Source organism: Aquarana catesbeiana, linkage group LG04 (assembly GCF_042186555.1).
Source record: "Aquarana catesbeiana isolate 2022-GZ linkage group LG04, ASM4218655v1, whole genome shotgun sequence".
Lineage (NCBI taxonomy): Eukaryota > Metazoa > Chordata > Amphibia > Anura > Ranidae > Aquarana > Aquarana catesbeiana.
This window is the reverse complement of record NC_133327.1, coordinates 364,925,793-364,950,876: the sequence shown is the minus strand read 5'-3', so window position 1 is coordinate 364,950,876 and position 25,084 is coordinate 364,925,793. Positions and strand designations below refer to the sequence as shown.

The 25,084-nt window shown below is 43.1% G+C and overlaps 1 protein-coding gene across 1 annotated transcript in view; it reads right to left on the bottom strand.

Moving 5' to 3' along the window:
- Positions 1–25,084, bottom strand: part of QRSL1 (glutaminyl-tRNA amidotransferase subunit QRSL1) — a 70,407-nt gene that overhangs the window by 12,399 nt on the left and 32,924 nt on the right. The window contains 3 exon segments of the mRNA XM_073627020.1: positions 967–1,159; positions 9,668–9,780; positions 16,285–16,460. Coding sequence (XP_073483121.1) covers positions 967–1,159; positions 9,668–9,780; positions 16,285–16,460 — 482 coding nt within the window.

Genomic DNA, 25,084 nt, shown 5'->3' with positions numbered 1-25,084 from the left:
CACCTGCGCCTCATGGGCACTGGGATTTGACACTGATGGGCGAAAACACTCGTGTGCATGTAGCCTAAACATTACACTCCAGCAACACATAAAAATGCTGCATCTAATTTAAGCAGACATGACCTGCTGAAAATCTCTACCTTTCAAACAGACAACTGGCTGCTCCTATGGCCAAAAAATCTATAATGGGCAATAAAGGGTAAACTAGATTAAATGTGTAAGGTGTATTGTCACACAAACTAACAGCCAGTCAGAAATAGTAGTTTACAATGTTTATGCCAATATAAACCTAAGTCAAGGCAATACATATCACCATATTGTTCAGATAAACCCACTTGTATAGTAGATGGGTAAAAAGTGGTGTTATGCCACGTACACACGTCCGAACTTTCTGGCAGAAAAGGTCAGACGGAATCATTCCGTCGGACATTCCGATCGCGTTTGGGCTTCATCTGACTTTTTCTTTCTAAAATCCTGATGGACCTAGAAATAGAACATGTTTAAAATCTTTCCGATGGACTCAATACCTATCGGGAAAACTGTTTGTCTGTATGCTAGTCCGACGGACCAAAAACGACGCAAGTGCAGCTATTATCTACTGGCTATTGAACTTCCTTTTTCTAGTCCCGTCGTATGTCATCGCATTCTAAACAAACGAACGGACTTTGGTGTGATTGTGTGTAGGCAAGTCCGTTTCAGCGGAACTTTGTCGGAAAGACCGTCAGAGTCTACTCTGACAGAAAGTCCAGTTCTGTGTACGTGGCATAAGAACAGGATGAATAAGGCATAACTGTAAATCTAAAGAAAATTGGCAATAACATTCACCAAACTAACAGCACTGAAAAACGGAAGCTTTTTTTTTTTTTTTTTTTAAAAAAGGATCAGTAGTTTAAAAGGTAGGAAAAGCACTAATATCCACAAACCCCATGGCACATACAATACATATACTGTAAATATATATTTTACCATATTCTAGTCCATCAAATCGAGCCATATTCGATGCTACTTCAGCTGTGCAGAGTACATGATAGCACACAATTGAGTAGCGAGTATGAGGCAGCGAAACTTCAACTACTTTGGCTCCAGCATCTTCGAGCAAATCTGCAGTTTTTGACCAAAGAGACAATGTTTCTGTAGATAAGCCAGGGGCATGGTATTCCTTCAGAAGTAAATAAGAAAAATTAAAGTCACTGTTACAGAAAACAGGGCTGCCCTTTTTATATTTAAAGGGGTTGTAAAGGTAAAAATGTTTTCACCTTAATGCATTCTATGCATTAAGGTGAAAAAACTTCTGACAATACCGCCGCCCCCAGTCCCCCCGTTTTACTTACCTGACGCCTCGAAAGTCAGCTTCGCGTTCCCGACATCTAGTCCTCCGCTCACCCTGGCCGCTGATTGGCTACAGTGGATGGATTGGAAGCAGTGCAGCCATTGGCTCGCGCTGCTGTCAATCACATCCAATGACGCGGCGCGCTGGGGGGCGGGGCCAAGTGATACAGTGAGCGGCTATAGCCGCCGGCTGTATCACGGGAGCGCGCCCGCAAGCACTAACCACCATGCGAGGGAGCTCGCATTAAGGTGGTTAATGCTTGCGGGGAGGAGCTGAAACAGCCGCCGAGGGACCCCAGAAGACCAGGTTCGGGGCCACTCTGTGCAGAACGAGCTGCACAGTGAAGGTAAGTATAACATGTTTGTTATTTTTAAAAAAAAAAAATGTTACCTTTACAACCCCTTTAAGTAAATTGCCAGCCACACATTTCCAGTTTTACAAGTATTCAAGAATATTCAGTCAAGCAGGATTGCCTGTATTATATCATATGTGCCTCCATCCTACAGAATTTTAGCGATCTTATGTATGTAATAAAATAATTCTAGTAAAAGACTGCTAGTTAGATTGGAGGAATAGCACAAGGCAAATATTGTCCTTTACCCTTACATGTTGTGAAATATTTAGACATTAACCACCCCCTTCCTAAAAAGGCCAATTTTCAGCTTTCAGTGCTGTCACATTTTGAATGACAATTACTCAGTCATGCAACACTGTACCCATATGAATTTGTTGCCCTTTTTTCATACAAGCAGAGCTTTCTTTTGGTGGTATTTAATCACCGCTGGGTTAAAAATGCATTTTCTTTGCTTCTGTTATAAAATTTTGCAAGTTAGTATTTTTTCTTCATACATTTTGGCAAAAATTTATACTGCTACATATTTTTGGTAAAAATAACCCAAATCAGTGTATATTATTTGGTCTTTGTGAAAGTTATAGAGTCTACAAGCTATGGTGCTAATCACTGAAAATCACACCAGATGTACTGACGACCTCTCTCATTTCTCGAGACACTAATGGCCTGTACACACGTTCCGAAAATTGGACGACAGATCATCCAATTTTTTTTTTTTGCATGCTAGTCGCATGTAGAAAATGGAGAAATTGGAGAGGTTACTAAAGTGACGAAAAATTCTCATACAACAGAATTAAAAAAAAAAAAAAATCGGAAGTGGTGTTACGTGTTGTAGTGTATTTGTTTGGTGAATGTTATTGCCAATTTTCTCACATGGCATATGCATACTTATAACTACACCCCAAAACACATTCTGCTACTCCTCCCTAGTATGGCGATACCACATGTGTGAGACTTTTACACAGCCTGGCCACATACAGAGGTCCAACATGCAGGGGGCGCCGTCAGGTGTTCTAAGGACATAAATTACACATATAAATTTCATTCCTACCCATCACACTTTTGAAGACCCTGGAGCACCAAGACAATGGAAAAGCCCACAAAATTACCCCATTTTGGAAAGAAAACACCCCAACATATATTCTATGGAGGCATAATGAGTCTTTTTTCCCACAAGTTTTTGGAAAATGTGGAAAGAAAATGAAAACACATTTTTTTCTACGCATTTTTTTTACAAATTTTACGGCACTGACATGTGGATCCACTGATAGGGTGGCACTGATGAGCACTTACAGATAAACACTGTATTGACACTGATGGGGCACTGTAGAGCACAGATGTGGCACTGTAGAGCACAGATGTGGCACTGTAGAGCACAGATGTGGCACTGATGTAGCACAAATGAGGCACTGATGTAGCACAAATGAGGCACTGATGTAGCACAAATGAGGCACTGATGTAGCACAAATGAGGCACTGATGTAGCACAAATGAGGCACTGATGTAGCACAAATGAGGCACTGATGTAGCACAAATGAGGCACAGATGTAGCACAAATGAGGCACAGATGTGCATTGAATGGGGCAAGTTGAGAACTGCTGGGCACTGATGGGGCACAGATATGCACTGATGTGGCACTCTACGGCACAGATGTGCACTGATGGGGCACAGTAGAGAGACGCTGGGCACTGATGGGTCACAGATGTGCACTGATGGGGCACAGATGTGCACTAATGGGGCACTGCTGGGCACTTGGAAGATATAAAAAAAAAAAAAAATCAAGCAGCCTCATGCTGCAGCTTCTCCCTACTTTCCTCACATGATCAGTGTGAGGAGAGAACGGACATGATGTTGATTTGTTGACAGTGATCACTCCATCATTGGACAGAGCGATCATGTGGTAAAGGGTGGCTGGGGTTGGCCCTTTACCCCGATCCGTGACATGCCGGGTTCTCGCATGGACACTCCAGTCTGCGGGCTCCATGGGGCGCAATTCTGGGAGGACGTCATTGTATGCCCTCCCAGAATTATCAGATTGCGCTGTAGCCTTCATTCAGCTATGGCCCGGTTGGCAAATGGTTAAAAAGTTTGAAGTGATACTAAACACACCCTGTTTAATTTACATTGCCCCTTCTATTTCTAAATGTGGATGATGGCACTGTAATCATTTTAACAAATAAAAAATAAAAAATCTAAGTACCTTTTTTCCTAATCAATATACAGCTGTCACATGACCCAGATCTTTCCCAGCCTGTTAAGCAGAAGGAGCTTTAAGTCCTCTGTTGCTGGTAACAAAAAAAAAAAAAAAAAAAAAAAAGCCTTTGGAATACAGAGTCAAAATAAATACATTAAAGTGGTTTTAATCTTAATACATTCTATGCATTAAGATAAAAAAAACCTGTGTGCAGCAGCCCCCTCTTAGGTTCCCTAATACTTACCCGAGCCCCATCTCTTTCCAGCGATGTCCACGAGTTCCTCGGCCATCTGGGACTCTCCCTCCTGATTGGCTGAGACAGAGCAGTGGTGCTGTCAAAGTAAGTTAGCCAATCAGGAGAGAAAGGGAGCAGGGCCAAACCGAGGGCTCCTTGTCTGAATGGACACAAAGAGCTGTGACTAGGCTCAGGTGCCCCCCTAGCAAGCTGCTTGCTGTGGGGGCACTCGACAGGAGAGAGGGGCCAGGAGAGCTGAAGAGGGACCCGAGAAGAGGAGGATCTGGGCTGCTCTGTGCAAAACCACTGTACAGAGCAGGTAAGTATAACGTGTTTTTTTTTTTTTTTTTTTTTTTAGAGGAAAAAAAACAAACAAAAAAAAAAGACTTTACAATCATTAATATCAATAAACTATTTTAACTTGTCATGCAAATATATATATGAAATAAAATCTTTTTTATTTTTTGACAATAACATGGTGTGGGCGGATTTCTGCCAGTCAGTCTCACACCCATCCAGCCTGTGTCTTAGAATAATAGGAAGGCAAAGCCTCAATCAGTCTACATGTAATATCACTCCATATTGTGTTTAGCTGGTTAGTGGGCATGGAGGATGAGGGAGGAAGTGGGCGGTCATTGACCACTGTTCATATACCCACATGTGTGACTATATAGTCACATGGGCTGCTCAGATGTGCTAGAGAGGAAATGCTGAGCATAAAAACTCACTGAAAACTGAGCATGTGCAGAGCTGCCAACACTGCTCTGCTAAATCCCTAGCTGCACTGGGGACATGGACAGAAGGAGAAGATAGGGAACAGCAAGATCAACCAAGATTTTGCAGAATACAGAACACAAATCTCATAGTGACTGATTCAGTATGAACAGCATGTAATACACCATTTATTGATAATTTTTTATGATGTGGGTTTAGAGACACTTAGGCCCCTTTCACACTGGGGCGGTGGGGGCGTCGGCGGTAAAACAGCGCTATTTTTAGCACCACGTTACTGTAGTTTTTGCGGCAGTATTCGGCCGCTAGCGGTGCGGTTTTAACCCCCGCTGGTGGCCGAAAAAGGGTTAAAACCGCTCGCATAGCGCCGCTGCAGCGGCGGTATAGCCGCGCTGCCCCACTGATTTCAGTGGGCAGGAGCGGTTTAGGAGCGGTGAATACACCGCTCCAAAGATGCTGTTTGCAGGAGTTTTTTTCTCTCCTGCCAGCGCACCGCTTCAGTGTGAAAGCCCTCGGGCTTTCACACTGGAGAAACAGCAGCAGCAGTTTTAGGTTGGTTTGCAGGCACTATTTTTAGCGCAATAATGCCTGCAAACCGCCCTAGTGTGAAAGGGGCCTTACTAATGTAGACAGCAGAAATACTGCTTATGTATATGGGTTATATGAATGCTTCAGATGTTTCAAACTAGCTTGTGTTGATTAACTTAGGAAAAAACAAGTGTATTATATTAAAATGCTACAAAATCTTGTAATACATGCCTGTCAACACTGGCAGGGCTACCACTATAGCCGCTAATGTAGCTGCTATGAGGCCTGAGGTGTGGGAGGAAAGCGGGATCATACGAGGTGTTCTGTCCTTACTTTTCCAGATGTAGCTTCTCCACCAATGCTTCACTTAAAGCAGATTTACGCCTGAAAAAAAAAAAATTAAAAGTCAGCAGCTACAAATACTGCTGCTGACTTTTAAAATAAGGACACTTACCTGTCCAGGGCTCCTGTGATGTCCTCACCCGAAGCCGACCCGTTCCTTGGCTCCCGAGTGGAGGCGCCGACATCTTCAGTAAGGGAATCGGGAAGTGAAGCCTTGCAGCTTCACAGCCTGGTTCCCTGCTGCGCATGCGCGAGTCGTGCATTTTGAGTGGTCATTGCTGTCTTCTGGGACATGTGTGTTTCCCAGAAGACAGCGGGGGGATGGAGGAGGGGCCGGACATGGCGTAGATCGCTGCGGATACTGTGGCGATCTTTCGTCGGAAGTGGGAGCAAATACCTGTATTGGACAGGTATCTGCTCCCTCCTCCCCCCTGAAAGGTGCCAAATGTGACACTGGAGGGGGGAGGAATCTGGACAGCGGAAGTTCATTTTGGGTGGAGCTCTGCTTTAACAGGTTCTGGTTAGTGCTCACTATCTGCCCAATTACTCACAGCCAGCAACAAGACAAGGAGGGTACGGGAGATACTGTAGGTTAGTCCACTGACACCAAAAGTATGGTCTTTGTTTTTTAACCACTTGCTGACCGGGCCATAGCTGAGTGATGGCTACAGCACGGTCGGATAACTCTAGGAGGCCATCATATGACATCCTCCCGGAATGGCGCTCCCGCACGCCCCCTGGGGTACGCACCCAGGAATCTCCATGACCGTTGGGTCTCCCAGACCCGGCGTGTCACGGATCGGGGTAAAGGGCCAATGACAGCGGTCCTTTACCACGTGATCACTTGTAATCAAACCGGAGCTTGTCCAGTTCGGCTCCTCCCCTTTCCTCATGCCAATCGGTACAGTGTATAAGGAAAGGGGGAGAGCCGGGTGCAGCAGCGCTGTGGGCTGCATCTGAAGTTCCCACAGCACTGATCTGTGCCCAGCCATGGCTCATCCATCCATGCTCCATCTGTGGCTCATCCATCCAGGCTCCATCTGTGCTCCACCTGTGTTCCATCCATAGCTCATCCATCCCCATCCATGCCACATCAGTGCTCATCCTTGCCACATCGGTGCTCATTCGTGCCACATCAGTGATCAACCGTGCCACATCAGTGATCAACCGTGCCACATCAGTGATCAACCGTGCCACATCAGTGATCAACCGTGCCACATCAGTGATCAACCGTGCCACATCAGTGATCAACCGTGCCACATCAGTGATCAACCGTGCCACATCAGTGATCAACCGTGCCACATCAGTGATCAACCGTGCCACATCAGTGATCATCCGTGCCACATTCATGCCACTACAGTTCCCATCAGAGCCTCACAAAAGTGTAATAGGTAGTCAAATTAGATTTGAAATGTATGCCCTTAGAACACCTGATGGTGCTCCCTGCATGTTGGGCCCTCTGTATGTGGCCAGGCTGTTTGTCCAATGACGGTGTGATCACTTGTAAACAAACCGGAGCTTGTTCAGTTCGGCTCCTCCCCTCTCCTCATGCCAATCGGTACAGCGTGTAAGGAGAGGGGGAGAGCCGGGTGCAGCAGCGCTGTGGGCTGGATCTGAAGTTCCCACAGCGCTGATCTATGCCCAGCCATGGCTCATCCATCCATGCTCCATCCATCCGTGGCTCGTCCATCCATCCAGGCTCCATCCATCGATCCGTGCTCTATCCATGGCTCATCCATCCGTGCTCCACCTGTGCTCCATACATGGCTCATCCATCCATCCGTGCTCCATCCAAATCCATGGCTCATTCATGCTCATCCATGCCACATCCATACCACATCAGTGATCATCTGTGCCACATCAGTGATCATCCATACCACATCCACGCCACATCAGTGCTCATCCGTGCCACATCAGTGCTCATCCGTGCCACATCAGTGCTCATTTCTGCCACATCAGTGATCATCCGTGCCACATCAGTGATCATCCGTGCCACATCAGTGCTCATCCGTGCCACATCAGTGCTCATCCGTGCCACATCAGTGCTCATCCATGATACATCCATGGCAATACAGTTCCCATCAGAGCCTCACAAAAGTGTAATAGGTAGTCAAATTAGAGTTGAAATGTATACCCTTAGAACACCTGACGGCGCTCCCTGCATGTTGGGCCTCTATGTGGCCAGGCTGTGTAAAAGTCTGATATGTGGTATCGCCATACTCAGGAGTAGCGGAATATATTTTGGGGTGTCATTTTTTTCTATATACATATTATGTGTTAGAAATATCTTATAAATGGACAACTTTGTGTTAAAAAAAAAAAAAAAAAAAAAAACACAACTCATTTTCTTTCCACATTTTCCAAAAACTTGTGGGAAAAAAATGACATGTTCAAAAGACTCATTATGCCTCATAGATTATATGTTGGGGTGTTTACTTTCCAAATGGGGTCATTTTCTGGGTGTTTCCATTGTCCTGGTGATCTTCATAAGCGTAAGAGGTAGTCTAGAAATTATATGTGTAATTTATGTCCCTAGAACGCCTGATGGTGATCCCTGCATGTTGGGCCTCTGTATGTGGGCAAGAAATGAGATGAGAGGCCGTCAGTACATCAGAAGTGATCAATTTTCAATGATTGGCACCAGAGCTTGTAGACTAACTTTCACAAAGACCAAATCATTTACACTGATTTGGGTTATTTTTACCAATGATATATAGCAGTATAAATTTTGGCCAAAATTTACGAAGAAAAGTTACTAATTTGCAAAATTTTATAACAGAAATGAAGAAAAATGCATTTTTCTTTTTTTTTTTACAAAAGTTTTGGTCTTTTTTTCATTTATAGCGCAAAAAATAAAAAACCCAGAGATTATCAAATATCACCAAAAGAAAGCTCTATTTGTGTGAAAAAAATGACAAAAATGTCATATGGGTACAGTGTTGCATGACTGAGTAATTGTCATTCAAAAAGTGAGAGCACCGAAAGCTGAAAATTGGTCTGGTTAGGAAGGGGGTTTAAATGCCCAGTGGTAGTTAAAGTATAACTAAGGCTACTTTCACACTGGGGCTGCCGAGCGTTAGCGGTAAAGTGCTGCTCGTTTTAGCGGGGCTTTACCGCCGTTTAAGCAAAACTTTTCGGACGCTAGCGGGGCACATTTAACTCCCGCTGGTGGCCGAAGAAGGGGTTAAAAGCTCCAGTTTTGCGGTGCTTCGGAAGTGCTGCCCATTCATTTCAATGGGGAGGGCATTTTGGGATCGCTGTATACAGTGCTCCAAAACCTCCCCAAAAAGGCTGCTTGCAGGACTTCCACAAGTGCACCGCCCCAGTGTGAAAAGTCACACCGATATGAATGGGAGGCGGTTTCCAGGCGTTATTTAGAGGCCACTTCTAACGCTAAACCGCCTAAAAAACACCTTAGTGTGAAACTGGCCTATAGGCAAACCTTTTTTTTTCCCTTTTGGAGTGGAGAGGGATTAGAACATCTGTCAGGTTTTTATTGCTGATATTAGAGAGATTCACCCTCTGTTTACCGTTATCACTGAGAGTGAAAGAGAAAGAAAATACTGTACCAAATTTTGGGTTGGTACAAGAAGGGAAATAAAGGGGAATCTTCCACAGGGGACACAACCGGGAATGATCTGGCTTTGGAGGGATTTCCCTTCACTTCCTGTTTTGGCTATAGGACAGGAAGTGGACAGAAATCATAGTAATGTGACACAGATGGCAAAACAAACTATACTGACAAGGGTTATAACCCTCCCTTACCTTTCCCAAAATGAAAACAGTTTTGAGTTTAGTTCTACTTTACTTATGCAGTAGAACTAAAAATAAAAAAAACTAGATGTGGACATTTGGCAACTGTTTTACCAATTCCATTGTAAGTAAACTTTTTTTTTTCTTCAACAACATGTCATTATGTATTTCAATTGTATTATTATGAAAGTTTGATTATTACCTTTGGAATCCCTACACAAAGATTGGTTACATCTATCACATCTGGAAGTGTAAATGTTTGAAAGGGATCTTGGATTGTTGTTGAGTCTAGTGGATCATGCCCAGCAAGCAAACCTGAAAAACAAAGAGGTGTATTGTGGTACCAATATATCTTAAGGTTACGTTGGGAATAAAAAGAACTGTTGTCCAAACATCTCTATAGCTTATTCTAAATTGCATACTTCTCTAAACATGATTTGGTGACCATTTTGACTTGAAGTTGGAAAAATTCTATTATGCAAATTAATCAATTTTTTGTTAGTATCCCTACATTTGACCCACTCTACTCCAAGTCTACCACCATTTGCCTTTAAAAGAGAAATATGGGTTTCCCTTTTTTTTAGCTTCATCCTATTCCCTGTGAGTTACTAATACATAAAACGGTTTCCAGCCCTCTGAGAAGTGCATACTTTCTGATAAATTTGAGGTAAATACCCATGGGAGGGGCTAAAGTCTTCTCTGTATTTTCATGCCGACAATCTTGTCGGCATCCACCTCCTTTCCTTCTCCTCTGTTTGATTGATGTTAGCTCTGGGCTGTCTGCTCTCCCCCTCCCATCTCGGATTGATTCTATCTGCACACTGTGTAGTTGCCTGTTATGCTGCAGTTCTGACCTATGAAGTTCCAGATAAAAACAGCTGTGCAGCATAACAGTTTGCAGATAGAGGCTGCCTGTAAGAGAATCGATCTGAGCTGTGTGCTGAGAGGAGGAGGAGGGAGGGGGAGAGGAGCTGTGCTGCCTGTGCTCAGAACAGGGTTGTGAGAAGGAGCCCAACGGGCACAGCAACCATGGAGGATGGGGGACACAACTGCAAAACAGCAAAGGGACGGTTACAGGGACCTACATGATAGATTACGTGCCCCTGCTGGAAAATCAAAATGAGAGGAAAGACAGGATAGCCGATTCAGGATTATGGTAATATTTGTTAATTATTTAGCCTATCCCATACTTCTCCTTTACCGTACGCCTACCATGTCTGCCAAGAACACATCGCTAGCTATCCATATTTTATCTCTCAATCTCAAAGGTCTCTACACCCCTGAAAGAAAGTACAAACACCCCCCAAATGACCCCTTTTTGGAAAGAAGACATTCCAAGGTATTTAGAAAGATGCATGGTGAGTTTTTTTGAAGTTGTCGTTTTTTTCCCAAAATTTTTCCCAAAAAAATCAAGATTTTTTTTTCACAAAATTGTCATATTAGCAGGTTATTTCTGACACACAGCATATGCATACCACAAATTACACCCCAAAACACATTCTGCTATTACTCCCGAGTACGGCGATACCACATGTATGAGACTTTTACACAGCGTGGCCACATACAGAGGCCCAACATGCACAGAGCACCTTCAGGCGTTCTGGAGCACCCAGGCCAATTCTGACATTTCTCTCCTACATTTAAAAATCATCATTTATTTGCTAGAAAATTACATAGGACTCCAAAACATTATATATTTTTTTTAGCAAAGACCCTAGAGAATACAATGTTGGTCGTTGCAACAGTTTATCTCGCACGGTATTTGCGCAGCAATTTTTCGAACGCGTTTTTTAAAAAAAAACAAAAAACAGTTTTGTGCTTTAAAAAAAAAAAAAAACAAAACAGTAAAGTTAGCCCAATGTTTTAGCATAATGTGAAAGATAAAGTTACGCCGAGTAAATAGATACCTAACATGTCAACCTTCAAAATTTCACACGTTCTTGGAATGGCGCCAAACTTCGCTACTTAAAATCTCCATAGACGACGCTTTAAATTTTTTTACTGGTTACATGTTTTATTGCTTTTGCTCTAAAGTTCGCAGTGATACCTCACATGTGTGGTTTGAACAATGTTTTCATATGTGGGCGGGACTTACGCATGCGTTCGCTTCTGCATGCGTGCACACGGACAGGGGCGCTTTAAATTTTTTTTTTTTTTTATTGTTCATTTTACTTTATTTATTTTAGTTTGACACTTTTTTCCAAAAAAAAAAATGTTTATGACTTTTATTCCTAATACAAAGAATGTAAACATCCCTTGTAATAGGAATATGGCATGGTCCTCTTTACAGTGAGATATGGGGTCAATTAGACCCCACATATCACCTCTAGGTTGGGAAGCCTGAAATAAAAAAAAAAAAAAAAACAATCCTGGCTTCGATGGTAGAAGCACCTGAGGGCGGAGCGGGAGGGGGGACGTCCCCTCTCGCCTCCCGTAAGAACGATCAAGCAGTGGAACAGCCACTATGATCATTCTTATGGTGTTGGGAATCGCCAGCTGAAAAAGCGGATATCTGAATGATGCCTGTAGCTGCAGGCATCATTCAGATATCCCCGCACAAAGTCAAGGACGTCATATGACGGCCGGTGGGCGGGAAATGGTTAAAAATTGCAGAGCATTGCGGAGTATTGCAGGGTAGTGCAGGGTAGTGCAGGGCAGTGCAGGGTATTAGAGTATGGAGGGATGGCTGAGCATGGATGAATGGATCCATGGATGTGACTGCAATTGTCACTGAGCAGCGCTGTGGGTACTACACATCCAGCCCACAGTGCTGCAGCCATCCGATCTCTCCCCCTCTCCTCTCACACTGTACCGATCAGTACACAGAGGGGAGGGAGGAACCGACGTCATGACATGACGCCGGTTTGTTTACAAGTGATCGTCCGGAGCGATCACATGGTAAATGGCTGCAATCAGCGGCTGTTTACCATGACCCGTGATGCGCCGGGTTCCCTGGACCCGGCGGTCACAGATGTTCTCGGGGGCGCGCGAGAGCAGGATTCTGGGAGGACGCCCATGGACGCCCACCCAGAATAAGCCGACCGCGCTGTAGCCGTCTTTCGGCTATGGCCCGGTTGGGAGAGCCTAAAAAATGATCCCCAAATTAGGGACAAAGTAAAGAACCTAATTATTTCTCAACCAATTTGACTCCTGATAGTGACCCTCTCCTAATTTGGGAAACCCTAATCCAGTCCTCTGTGGCATGTTCATCAAACATGGGATCAAGGATACAGGTATTATGTTAAAACAATCTTACTCACATAGATTGTGCTGTCCCCCAGCACCCAGGCATTACATTTTTTTCTTTGCAGTACCAGGTCCACCGTACAACCCTACTGGGTGCTGGTGAACAGCACCATCTATGTGAGTGAGATTGTTTTAAAACTTTTTAAAATAAAAAAATGGTTTTACGCTATGGAATTCTTTTATGATTTTTCTGTGTGACATACATATGAGTGCTTTATAAAGAAGTGGTGGTTAAGTGGTAAAGCGACCCCCTTTGGGTGAATAAAGGGTCGATTTGGTCTTTGGCATAAAGCTGATGGATTTAAAGTAGTGAAGGAGTGGTGAAAACCCCTGGTGGAGACAGAAAATGGTAGAAGGAGTGGTGGAAACCCCTCCTTAAGCACATATTAACCCTGGGTTTAACCTTTTCATGACTAAGCCTATTTCTGACATTTGGTGTTTACAAGTTAAAATCCGTATTTTTTGCTAGAAAATTACTTAGAGCCCCCAAACATTATATATATATTTTTTAGCAGAGAATCTAGAGAATAAAATGGCCATTGTTGCAATATTTTATGTCACACGGTATTTGTGCAGCGGTTTTTTAAATGCAACTCTTTGGGAAAAGGGACACTTTCATGAATTAAAAAAAAAACAAAAAACAGTAAAATTAGCCCAATTTTTTTGTATAATGTGATGTTACGCCGAGTAAATAGATACCACACATGTCACGCTTTATAATTGCACGGACTCGTGGAATGGCGACAAACTACGGTACCTAAAAATCTCCATAGGCGACCCTTTAAATTTTTTAACAGTTATCAGGTTAGAGTTACAGAGGAGGTCTAGTGCTAGAATTATTGCTCTCGCTCCGACGATACCTCACATGTGTGATTTGAATACCGTTTACCTATGTGGGCGTGACTTCTGTATGCGTTTTCTTTGCTGCGCGAGCTTGCGGGGATGGAGGCGCTTTAAAATTTTTTTTTCTTATTTTTATATTATTACATTGTGTTTAAAAAAAAAAAATTTGATCACTTTTAATGCTGTCACAAGGAATGTAAACATCCCTTGTGACAGTAATAGGTGGTGACAGGTACTCTTTATGGAGGGACCGAGGGTCTAAAAGACCCCCGATCCCTCCTTTGCACTACAGAGTATTCAGATCGCCGTTTGCGGCGATTCTGAATAATGTATTTTTTTTTTTAAACCGGCGCCATTGGCAGCCGAGTAAACGGGAAGTGACATCACTTCCGTGTTTACAATCAGGAGACTGGAACGAAGCCGTTTGCGGCTTCGTGCCAGTCTGTCCCTAGCCGCTGGAAGTGGTGGATCGTGGATCGGGTCTCCCAGTGGGACGGGAGGCCCGTTCACAGCGGTGAGAGGGAGGGGGACATCCCCTCCCGCTCCTTCGGGATAACAGCCGAGCAGCTTTTAGCCGCATCGGTTGTTATCCCTGGAAAGCCGATCGCCCGCTCTAAAAAACGGTACCGAGATGATGTCTGCAGCTGCGGGCATCATCTCGGTATAACCCCCGAAAGCCGAGGGCGCACATCTGCGTACGCTCAGCGGGAAGGGGTTAAAGGGTCATTATATCTAGTGAGTGTTTCGTGTGGGTGGAGGCGATCCATGTGGTGACTTCATAAAGAGGATTGGGGAAGCACAATACATGCGGCATGCTGTGAATGCAACACTGAATATAGACTGTAATTGGACACCAAGTTGTGAAGCATGTAGCACTTTTATTTGTGACACAGAGCACTTGAATAATGGTGTCTGCTTCCTTGTGATCTTTATACGTAGTTGTATATAGATTTAAGTACTGTATGTAATAATTCACTCCCTGAGAACAGCTGAGGGAGTTTATATTTTTGTAAATGACCTCTTCACAAGCTCACACTCCAGTTAACTAAAACACTGGAAGACCCTATCTTGTGGATGGAACTGGCTGCAGCGATTAAGGACATGAACACAGACAAATCCCCAGGAACTGATGGTCTCATACTTACTATACAACTTTTTACCTGTCCAATTTGAAAAGTAAAGCTATAAGCAAAATTTTTTTTTGTAAACCCCAATTCCAAAAAATTGGAACGTTGGGACGTTGTGTGAAGTCTACATAAAAACAGAATGCAAGGATTTGTAAATCTCATAAACCCATATTTTATTCACGAAAGATAAACAGAAAACATATCAAATGTTTAAACTGAGAAAGTGTACCATTTTAAGAAAAAAAATATTGAAATTGAATTGCAATTTTGAAATTGATGCCAGCAACACTTCTCAAACAAGTTGGGACAACCCCATGTTTTCCATGGTGAAGCATCTCCTCTGCTTTCAACAACACTCCGTAAATGTATGGGAATACAGTCCTGGGTCTTTGTTATATTATTTCTCGTTACAAGATGTGCAAAATATTTTCAATTGGGAAAGGTCTGAACTGTAGACCAGTTAAGCACCCAGACTCTTCTGCTACAAAGCCATTCTGATGTCATACATGTAATATGCCATTTAGCTCTGTCTTGCTGAAATATACAAGGCCTCCCCTGAAAAAGACGTGGATGCCCATTTCATATGCACCAATGCAGCCCCATACCATCAGAGATGCAGGTTTTTAAACTGAGCAGTGATAACAAGCTGGAAGGTCCCTCTCCTCTTTAGCCCAGAGGAAATGGCACCCATGGTTGCCAAAAAGAATGTCAAATTTCGATTCATCTGACCACAAAACAGTTTTCGACTTTAACACAGGCTATTTTAAATGAGCTTTGGCCCAGAGAAGACAGCAGCATTTCTGGATCATGTTCATATGTGGCATATTCTTTGCCTGATAGAGCTTTAACATGTATTTTTGGCTGGCATGGCAAACTATGTACACAGACAGTGATTTTTGGAAGTATTCCTGAGTCCCATGCAGTGATGTCCATCACAGAATTATGGCTGTTTTTAATGCAGTGCTGTTTGAGGGCCCGAAGATTATTGGCATCCAATATTGCATTTCGGCCTTGTCTCTTCCGCACAGAGATTTCTCCAGATTCTTGAAATCTTTTGACGAAAATATGTACTATAGATGATGATATATTTAAAGTCTTTGCAATTTTACGTTGAAGAACATTATCAAATTGTTCAACAATTTTTAGATGCAGCTTTTCACAGATTGGCGAACCTCTGCCCATCTTTACTTCTGGGACACTCTGACTCTATCTAATATGCTAAGATTTTTTATACCCAATCAGGTTACTGACCTGTTGCCAATTAACCTAATTAGTTTCAAAATGTTCTTCCAGCTCTTCCTTGCTAGAACCACTTAGCTTTTTGTAGTCCTGTCCCAACATTTATGAGACATGTTGCTGCCATCAATTTCAAAATTACCTAATTTTTTCTTAAAATGGTACATTTTCTCAGTTTAAACATTTGGTATGTTTTCCCTTTTCTATTGTGAATAAAATATGAATTTATGAGATTTGCAAATCATTGCAATCTTTTTTTATGTAGATTTTACGCAGCGTCCCAACTTTTTTGGAATTGGGGTTGTATTGTAAATGGGCATTTTTCTTCCTCACATACACTACTAAATACAAATATATGGTAAATTACCAAGCACTGTTGCAGCATCATCTACACATCTGGTTAAAATTCCAGGAACATCCATAGAGTTTACCAAGGGAATAAGGCCATGACGAGAAACAAGTCCATATGTGGGTTTAAAGCCCACTATTCCACAGTGAGATGCTGGGTTGCGGGTGGACCCTCCAGTATCTGATCCCAGAGCCCTGTGCAAAGTCAGGCAAGAAGAAAAACGGTTACTGTAGGCACACTTTTCCGTTTCACGTAATGCAAAAATGCCATAGACATGCAGTCATATGAAACGGTAAGTACACATGGTAATTTTGGACTTTTCCAACATATGTGAACAAGCAAACATTAGATCCTCTTAAAAACTGTGCCTACATGGACACGTTCAACAAACATATCAACAGAAATTAATGATGTACTGTGGAAAAACAAAGTACATCCCTGACCTGTTTTGCCCCCGTTGTCCACAAGAAGTAATTTATGCCATTTTGAATCAACTCTGCAAATTCCCTTCACTTGCAAGAGGTTTGTAGGTTTCCTTGCACAAACTGCTTGTTTCAAATTCTCCTGCAACATTTTAATGGGATTTAAAACAGTTACCTGACTAGGCCATAATAGGCCATAACCCTCTATTTCTACTTCAGCCATTTCTTTGTGCCTTGGATCATTTATGTAGAATGATACATTTCTGGTTTAACTTTAGCTTTTGAACACATGACATCTCTTTTTCACAATTTGATATGATGCAGAAGTTGGGGGGGGGGGGGGGGGTATTTACTAAAGGCAAATCCACTTTGCACTACAAGTGCAAAGTGCACTTGAAATTGCGCTGAAAGTGCACTTGGAAGTGCAGTCGCTGTAGATCCGAGGGGGACAGGCAAGGAAAATAAAAACAGCATTTTAGCTTGCACATGATTGGATAATAAAATCAGCAGAGCTTGCCCTCATTTTCAGATCTACCCCTCAGATTTACAGCGACTGCACTTCCAAGTGCCCTTTCAGTGCAATTTCAAGAGCACTTTGCACTTGTAGTTTGCACTTGTAGTGCAAAGTGGATTTGCCTTTCTTAAATAACCCCCAGAGTCACCTAATGTATGCAAGCTGCCTAGACCCAGCTGCACTTCCCAGACTGCAAGCTGCTCAGGCCCTGAAGCAGCAAAGCAACCACAAACCATACAATTTCCAAGTTTCACTGTTGTTATGAGATTCTTATACTGAAATGCTGTTTGCAGCTTGCACCAAAACTGTCTGTTGTTACTGTAGCCAAACAAATGATTCATCTGTCCACAGAATATCGTTCCAGAAGGCCTGGTCTTTGCCCATATGGTCAGTGAAAAGCTGTTGTCTCTCTCTAAAGTTATTTTTGGGCAGCAATGGTTTTTCTTTTTCCCTGGCACACAGATACCGTATCTGCAGATGACACAAATACATTTTGGGGTCCTTGGAGTTTTCTTTTAGCATCAAAACGGGCAGCTCTTGGGGTGACTAGTCCTGGACAAATTAGCAGTCACTTGAAATCTATGCCACTTGTAGGTTGTTTTTCTGAGGTTTCAAAAAGTCAGGTTCCACTTTCACACTCCTTAAGGAGGTTCTACTCATTTGTAACGATTCTTGAAGACCTGATTCTAATTTGAAGTAGTAGTAACTGTACTTATTTTTTCCATGTGATGATGTATACATCTTATGCCATGTACACACGGGCGGACTTTTTCGACTGGACTGGTCCGACGGACCGAATCCAGCGGACAATCCGACCGTGTGTGGGCTCCATCGAACCTGCAGCGGACTTTTTCAGTCAAAAATCTGACGGACTTTAGATTTGGAACATGTTTCAAATTTGTCCGACGGACTTGAGTCCGGTCGAAAAAATCCGCTCGTCTGTATGCTAGTACGACGGACGAAAACCAATGCTAGGGCAGCTATTGGCTAAGGCTATCAACTCCCTGATTTTAGTCCGGTCGTACGTCATCACGTACGAATAAGTCGGACTTTGGTGTGATCGTGTGTAGGCAAGTCCGTTCGTTCAAAAGTCCGTCGGAAGTCTGTCAAAAGGTCCGCCGGACCAGTCCGGTCGTAAAGTCCTCCCGCGTGTACGCGGCATTAGATTCAGATGGCCAGAAGTACAAATTCTTTAGGCCCCTTTCACACTGGGGCGGGGGTCAAGCGCCACTATTGTTAGCGGCGCTTTACCGTCGGTATTCGGACCGCTAGCGGGGCAGTTTTACTCCCCGCTAGCGGCCGAGAAAGGGTTAAAAACCACGCAAAGCGCCACTGCGGAGGCACTTTGCCGGCGGTATAGCCGCGCTGTCCCATTGATTTCAATGGGCAGGAGCGGTGAAGGAGCGGTATTATACACCGCTCCGAAGATGCTGCTAGCAGGACTTTTTTTTCCCGTCCTGCTAGCGCACCGCTCCAGCGTGAAAGCCCTCTGGGCTTTCACACTGGAGAGACAGCAGCGGCTGTTTCGGGTCGGTTTGCAGGCGCTATTATTAGCGCAACATCGCCTGCAGACCGCCCCAGTGTGAAAGGGGCCTTAGAAAGTAAAATAATCTTCCTTATATTTTTCATGTCTATTTAGTGGTTTGCAGGAGGTCAGCTCTAATTTTTTAAATGTGAATTTGGAACATATAGTCAAGTTAAAACCCAAGTACATCCCATGTGCTTGGCTTTAACCACTTCAGCCCCAGAAGGATTTACCCCCTTTCTGATCAGAGCACTTTTTGCGATACGGCACTGCGTCGCTTTAACTGATAATTGCGCGGTCGTGCGACGTTGCACCAAAACAAAATTGACATCCTTTTTTACTCACAAATAGAGCTTTCTTTTGGTGGTTTTGGTGGTAATTGATCACCTCTGCATTTTTAAATGTTTGCGCTATAAACAAAGAAAGAGCGATAATTTTGAAAAAAAGCAATATTTTTTACTTTTTGCTATAATAAATATCCCCAAAAATATATAAAAAAAACAAAATTTCTTTCTCAGTTTAGGCCGATATGTATTCTTCTACATCTTTTTTTTATTTTTACCAAAAATAACGCAATAAGCGTATATGGATTGGTTTGCGCAAAAGTTATAGCGTCTACAAAATAGGGGTTTAGAGTTATGGCATTTTTATTATTAATTTTTTCTTTCTAATAGTAATGTCGGAGATCTGCGATTTTTATCGTGACTGCGACATTATGGCGGACACATTGGACACTTTTGACACTATTTTTGGACCATTGTCATTTATACAGCGATCCGTCCTATAAAAATGCACTGATTACTGTGTAAATGACACTGCCAGGGAAGGGGTTAAACACTAGGGGGCGATCAAGGGGTTAAGTGTGTCCTAGGGACTGATTCTAAATGTGGGGGGATTGCCTCACTAGAACATGACAGAGATCACTGCTCCCGATGACAGGGAGCAGTGGATCTCTGTCATGTTGCTAGGCAGAACAGGGAAATGCCTTGTTTACAAAGGCATCTCCCCGTTCTGCCGCTCCGTGACACGATCGCGGGCCCCCGGCGGACATAGAGTCCGCGGGACCCGTGGGCACGGTCACAGAGCCCACAATGCCGTGATTTAAAGGGGACGTACCTGCATGCCCATTTGCCCAGCTGTGCCATTGTGTCGACGTATATCGTCGTGCGCTGGTCGGCATGTGGTTAACATATTCAAACAGGTAAATCTTCAATTTAAACTTTGCATAAAAAAAAAAAAAAAAAAAAAGAGTGCATCACATAAATCTTATTAAAACATATAAAACAGTATAAATAAAAGTCCAATATTAATCCAGAAAGGAGTAGGAGGAGCACTAGCAGTCCTAGCAATCACTAGAGAGATTCCACGTGACAAAGCACAAATCCAGATGCAATAGCAATAAACCCCCCACCTCCAGAGCACTCACTTCCCTCACATTAAGATGTATACCACTGATGATGGCTCCGCCCCGCTGACAATGTTCCTATGAACGTAACACGTACGGGGGAGGAGCCACTTTCTGATGTCACCCACTGCCGTCCTGGGTTTCTTACACCACAGAGTCTGCTCTAGAAATGCGCTTATGTTTAACCCCTTTGTGAGTAGCCATTTTTATTTAGATAAAGCTTTTACAACTAGCTACCACTGAGCACTTAGATTTGTTTTTGTCTCACCATCCATAACCCTTGGGATATCGGTTGGAGGTCTACCTGGATGATTTACCCGTATGGGACATGTGTTGTTGACCATCTGTTATCTCAATGGTCCACATCTTGAAGTGAGCAAAGCGAGTGCTCTGGAGGTGGAGGGTTTATCACTATTGCATCTGGATTTGTGCTTTGTCATGTGGAATCTCTTTAGTGCTTGATGGGACCGCTAGTCCTCCTCCTACCCCTTTCTGGATTAATATTGGACTTTTAGTTATACTGTTTTATATGCTTTAATAAGGTTTATGCGCTGCACTCTTTTTTTTATAGTGTCTTTCTGGATTACGTTATAATCTTTTAGTGCACAGTTGCATTATTCATAGCATTTAGGTATTTTGTGCTGATTGATTATATATACACTTCATTTAAACATTGCCTACAGATAAAGGTGATATACTTGACCAAATGACACATAAAAACGGACATGGTGTATTCATTCTCTTAATCTAAATCAGGCATCACTAAATGGCAGACCGTGGTCTGGATCTGGTCATATCCAGACTGCAGAATAACCAAATAGCAGCCCGAGAGTCCTCTACCACCTGCCGCTGCGGCTGTCATCCTCAAGGTAGGGCAAAATATGGGAGGCACGGCAGGTCTGGATGGAGGGCAGGACGTTTCCAGTTAACAAGCAGGTGATTGGTTGTGGGGTGGTCCAAAACAATCATTTACCCACCTTTATTATAGAAATTTGGGCAGCTCCTCCCACCCTCTGCCCTGCAATGTAAGGTAGGACGGTGAAGGGGTGGGGGATGCTGTGATGTGAGGGGGACTGCGAGATAATGGGAGAACTGTGATGAAAAAGGGGGACTAATGTAAAAATGGGGGGGGGGGGGGGGGTGATGTAAAGGGGGTGGAAATATGAAGAGTGGACTGCAATGTAAAGTGGGTACTGTGATGTGAAAGCGGAGCTGAGGGCATTTATGTGAAGGGGAGGGGGTCTGGGATGTAAAGGGGGACTGTGATGTAAAAGGGTGAATGTGATGTGAATGGGGGGTCTTAAGATACTAATGTAAAAGGTGGTGGTGGTGGGAGGTCTGGAGACACTGATGTAAGGGCTCGTTCACACTTGCGCAGAGATCTATTTTTCTGAAAAAAAAAACAAAACAAAACAAAAGACAAAAAAAAAAAAACCACAAACACTCTTGTTATCTATGTACCCTGTGTACACTGCAACAGCGCCCCTGGGCGCAGAGCAGTGTGAAAAAATGCATATTGTGTGCATTTTTCTGCAATGGATTGGAGCTGAACTAAATGCTTCATGTACAGTCTGCTGCTGTGCACCACAACTGAGCTGCATTGCATAAAAAATTATTGAAATTAATTTTTTTTGTAATTTTGACATTTCAATATATTTGAAAGAGAAAAAAAAAAGTACACAGTGCAACAAATTTAAAATGTGCTTTGCACCGCCACTTCCAGGACCTCATACTAACAAGTGTTCACACAGTAGAACCCAGCGGTTTTACCATGAGGGTCAGGGTTATGTGATGAATCTTGGCCCCAGCAAAAACATGGATCTGGATTTCCACTGGAAGAAAATTACTGGCTGGGCCTCAATTAATTTTACTTTAATTCCCCTGATCTAAATGAATGAAAAGCCACTTACATCATCAGAAACTGCTCATCAAGGCTCCTGTGAAGAAAAAGTAAACAGAAAAGACTCCTCTGCTTTACCCAGTCCCAGCATTTAAAGCATCTGAGGAAACCCAGTCAACCATTTGGCTAACAGGTGGACAACGCAAACAGTAGGGGAGCTGGTTGAAGTGAATTTTCTCAGGGATACTGGATGCTGGCACATATAAAGCACAGGAGAGTTCTTCCTGTGTAATTGTTCCTCTGCAGGAGCCTGCATTGCCACTTAGTGATGATGTAAGTGGCTACTATTATGGTGGATTTGAACCCCTTGGCGCCAGCGCCTCCTGGCCCTGTAAAGTGGTTTCAGATGTCATGCAGCGAGGCAGGGTTTATGGTCACGAGACCGCCATGATTGGCTGTAACTTTCCGTTAGCCGCAGGTAACTGTGGTGGGAGCGCGCTCTCTGCGCAGCCGTTTACAATGTGATATGCAAATATGCGTCTGCTCGTTGCCAAATCCCACCCCCTGAGAGGCTCCGTATTCATGCGCCGTCGGCACCAAGGTTTAAAATTAAAGTGGAACTTCAGTCAAAAATTAAGTCCTGCTAGATCACTTTAGGCTGCCCCCTTTTGCAGGTATAGCTATGGAAAACATTAAAAATAAGTACTGAGTAAAATCCAGTAATACACTGTCTCACCCTGCTCTGCACATGCTCAGTTGCTCTTCATGTTTAGGCACTGCTGAGTTTGTAGAGGCCGATCTACTGACAATCTTAAAAGCACAATTAAACCCTCCTATCTTTTACAGCCAAGGAAGCTACTTCTGTTTGATCTGCAACTGCCATGGTGCTGCACATGTGATCAGTTATGATACCAGCCATTTGATGATTTTACAGTTTGGTTAAGGACACAAGCAAATGTGACAGTTAGCAATCCCGTTATTCCAGAAATGTAACTTTTTTAAAACCGTTAAACTGATGGGTTTAGAAAGCAAAAGGGGTTTCGGGACTTTAAATGAGGTGCATGATAACATGCACCTCCATCCCTATAAAAGGAAGGGTTTTTTGGGACTTTGAGTGAGGCACAAGACACGTGGTAGGAGAAATTATAAAATTGTTTAGTTGGCATATAAACAAAGCATACCTCAAACATATGATACATGATTGAACGTGAGTATTTTTAGCTATATACAAGACGATGGCATACAGAAAAGATGAATTTCTATATTATAATATATATATATATATATATATATATATATATATATATATATATATATATATATAAAAAAAATATACACACACTTACACACACACACAAACACATGCATCTGAAATCGCATAGTATCCCATGGAAGTAATTGGTATAAAAAGCCAAATGCTTCTTGAGTAATGGATACAAAAGGGTTATAAGATACAAATAAATCACAGTTGAGGTCAAGCTATGTTTTGGGAACTTGATGACATTGATAGGATCAGCGTGTTTCGTGGCCAGTCCCCACTCATCAGGAGCAAATGCATAGCATAACTGGAAAAAATGAAAAAAGGTACCAAATAGGATCTAATGTTTTACCAAGATAGTAAGAAACAAGGTAGGGGCAAGCAAGATCTGTATCTCCCTGGAAAACTTACGTGTAAATTTTTCTAGAAAAGCAGTGAACCCAAGGAGGAAGCGAGCGCACCGACACACCCCAGGAGCACCCTCCAAACGTAATAGGCAAGGGTGAAAAGATTTCAAATATGTCTGTAGAGAAAATAATACTGGACCAATACGTGTGAATGGTACCAGTATATACATACAGTATTCATGAACTATAAACCAACACCCATTATTGCCTGAAAAAGTGAAAAGCGTAGTAGATACAATGTGAAAGGAATAATATATCACATAAAGAGAAAATTCATGCAATACCCCAAAGAAAAACAAGGTGGTGTGTAGCCTTGGTGATAAAGAGGAAATCACAGGGATAGTTACCTGGTGACATTGCACAGAGACATGCTCTGAGACATGATGTGCATGTATGAGGAGAAAAGCCAGAGTGTGAACAAGACTCCCAGTGGGGGTATTTGTAACCCCCGACACTCCCTGGGCTCTTCCCATACATAATCGTGGATAAGAAACCAACACCCATTGTTACCCGGAAAAGTGAAAGGTATAGTGGATACAAAGTGAAAGAAAACATATACTACAAAAGAGAAAAGAGAATAAAAAAAGGTGGAAAAAAAAAAAAAAACGCATGAGAATCATGCAGTTTCCCAAAAAGGGGAAGGGTGAAAAAAAAAAAAAAACAAAAAGGTGTGCGATAATAGCAATAAAAAGAGGAAATCGCAGGGATAGTTATTGCACAAAGATGTGCTCTGACACGTGATGTGCATGTGTGAGAGAAAGCCACAGTGTGAACAAGACTCCCAAGGGGGTGTAAATAATGCCCGACACTCCCCGGGCCCCTCCCAATGTCACGCTAAGCATGGAAGATCGAAGAGTGATGGCCTCGCCTCAGTGGCAACACCGTCCACTGATGGCGCCCAACCACTCCCCTCGGGTACCAGCTAGATTTTCGTCTTGTATAGATAAAAATACTCATGTTCAACCATGTATCAAATGTTTATGAGGTATGCTTTTTTTATGCCAATTAAACAATTTTATAATAATTTCTCCTAATTGATGGGTTTAGTTCCGCTTTACTGCTGTTCAGGGGCTCTGGGCTTCAACAAAATGGCAGCCTCCAGCAAGAAGAAGAAATGCTGGAGGCAATTTACAGTGCACACAAATAATTATTAATGTGGAATTTACGCAAATCATTGGGAGTCGTACATTAAACTCCTCCACCAATGGTATCTAATGCCTGTAAAACTCTCAAGAATATACTCTACGCCGGTGGGGTCGGCAACCCGTCGATCGCGGTTGACCACGTGGGGGTGATGGGTAGATAGTCAACACACCTCTTCTTTGCTAAACTCCTCACCTCTGCGCCAGTCTTCCCCTCAGCCTCCTCCGCTGAGCTTACCTCTCCTCACAGCGGGCACAGCAGAAATCTGTGTACACTTCTATAGGTAGAACTATTCCACTGCTGC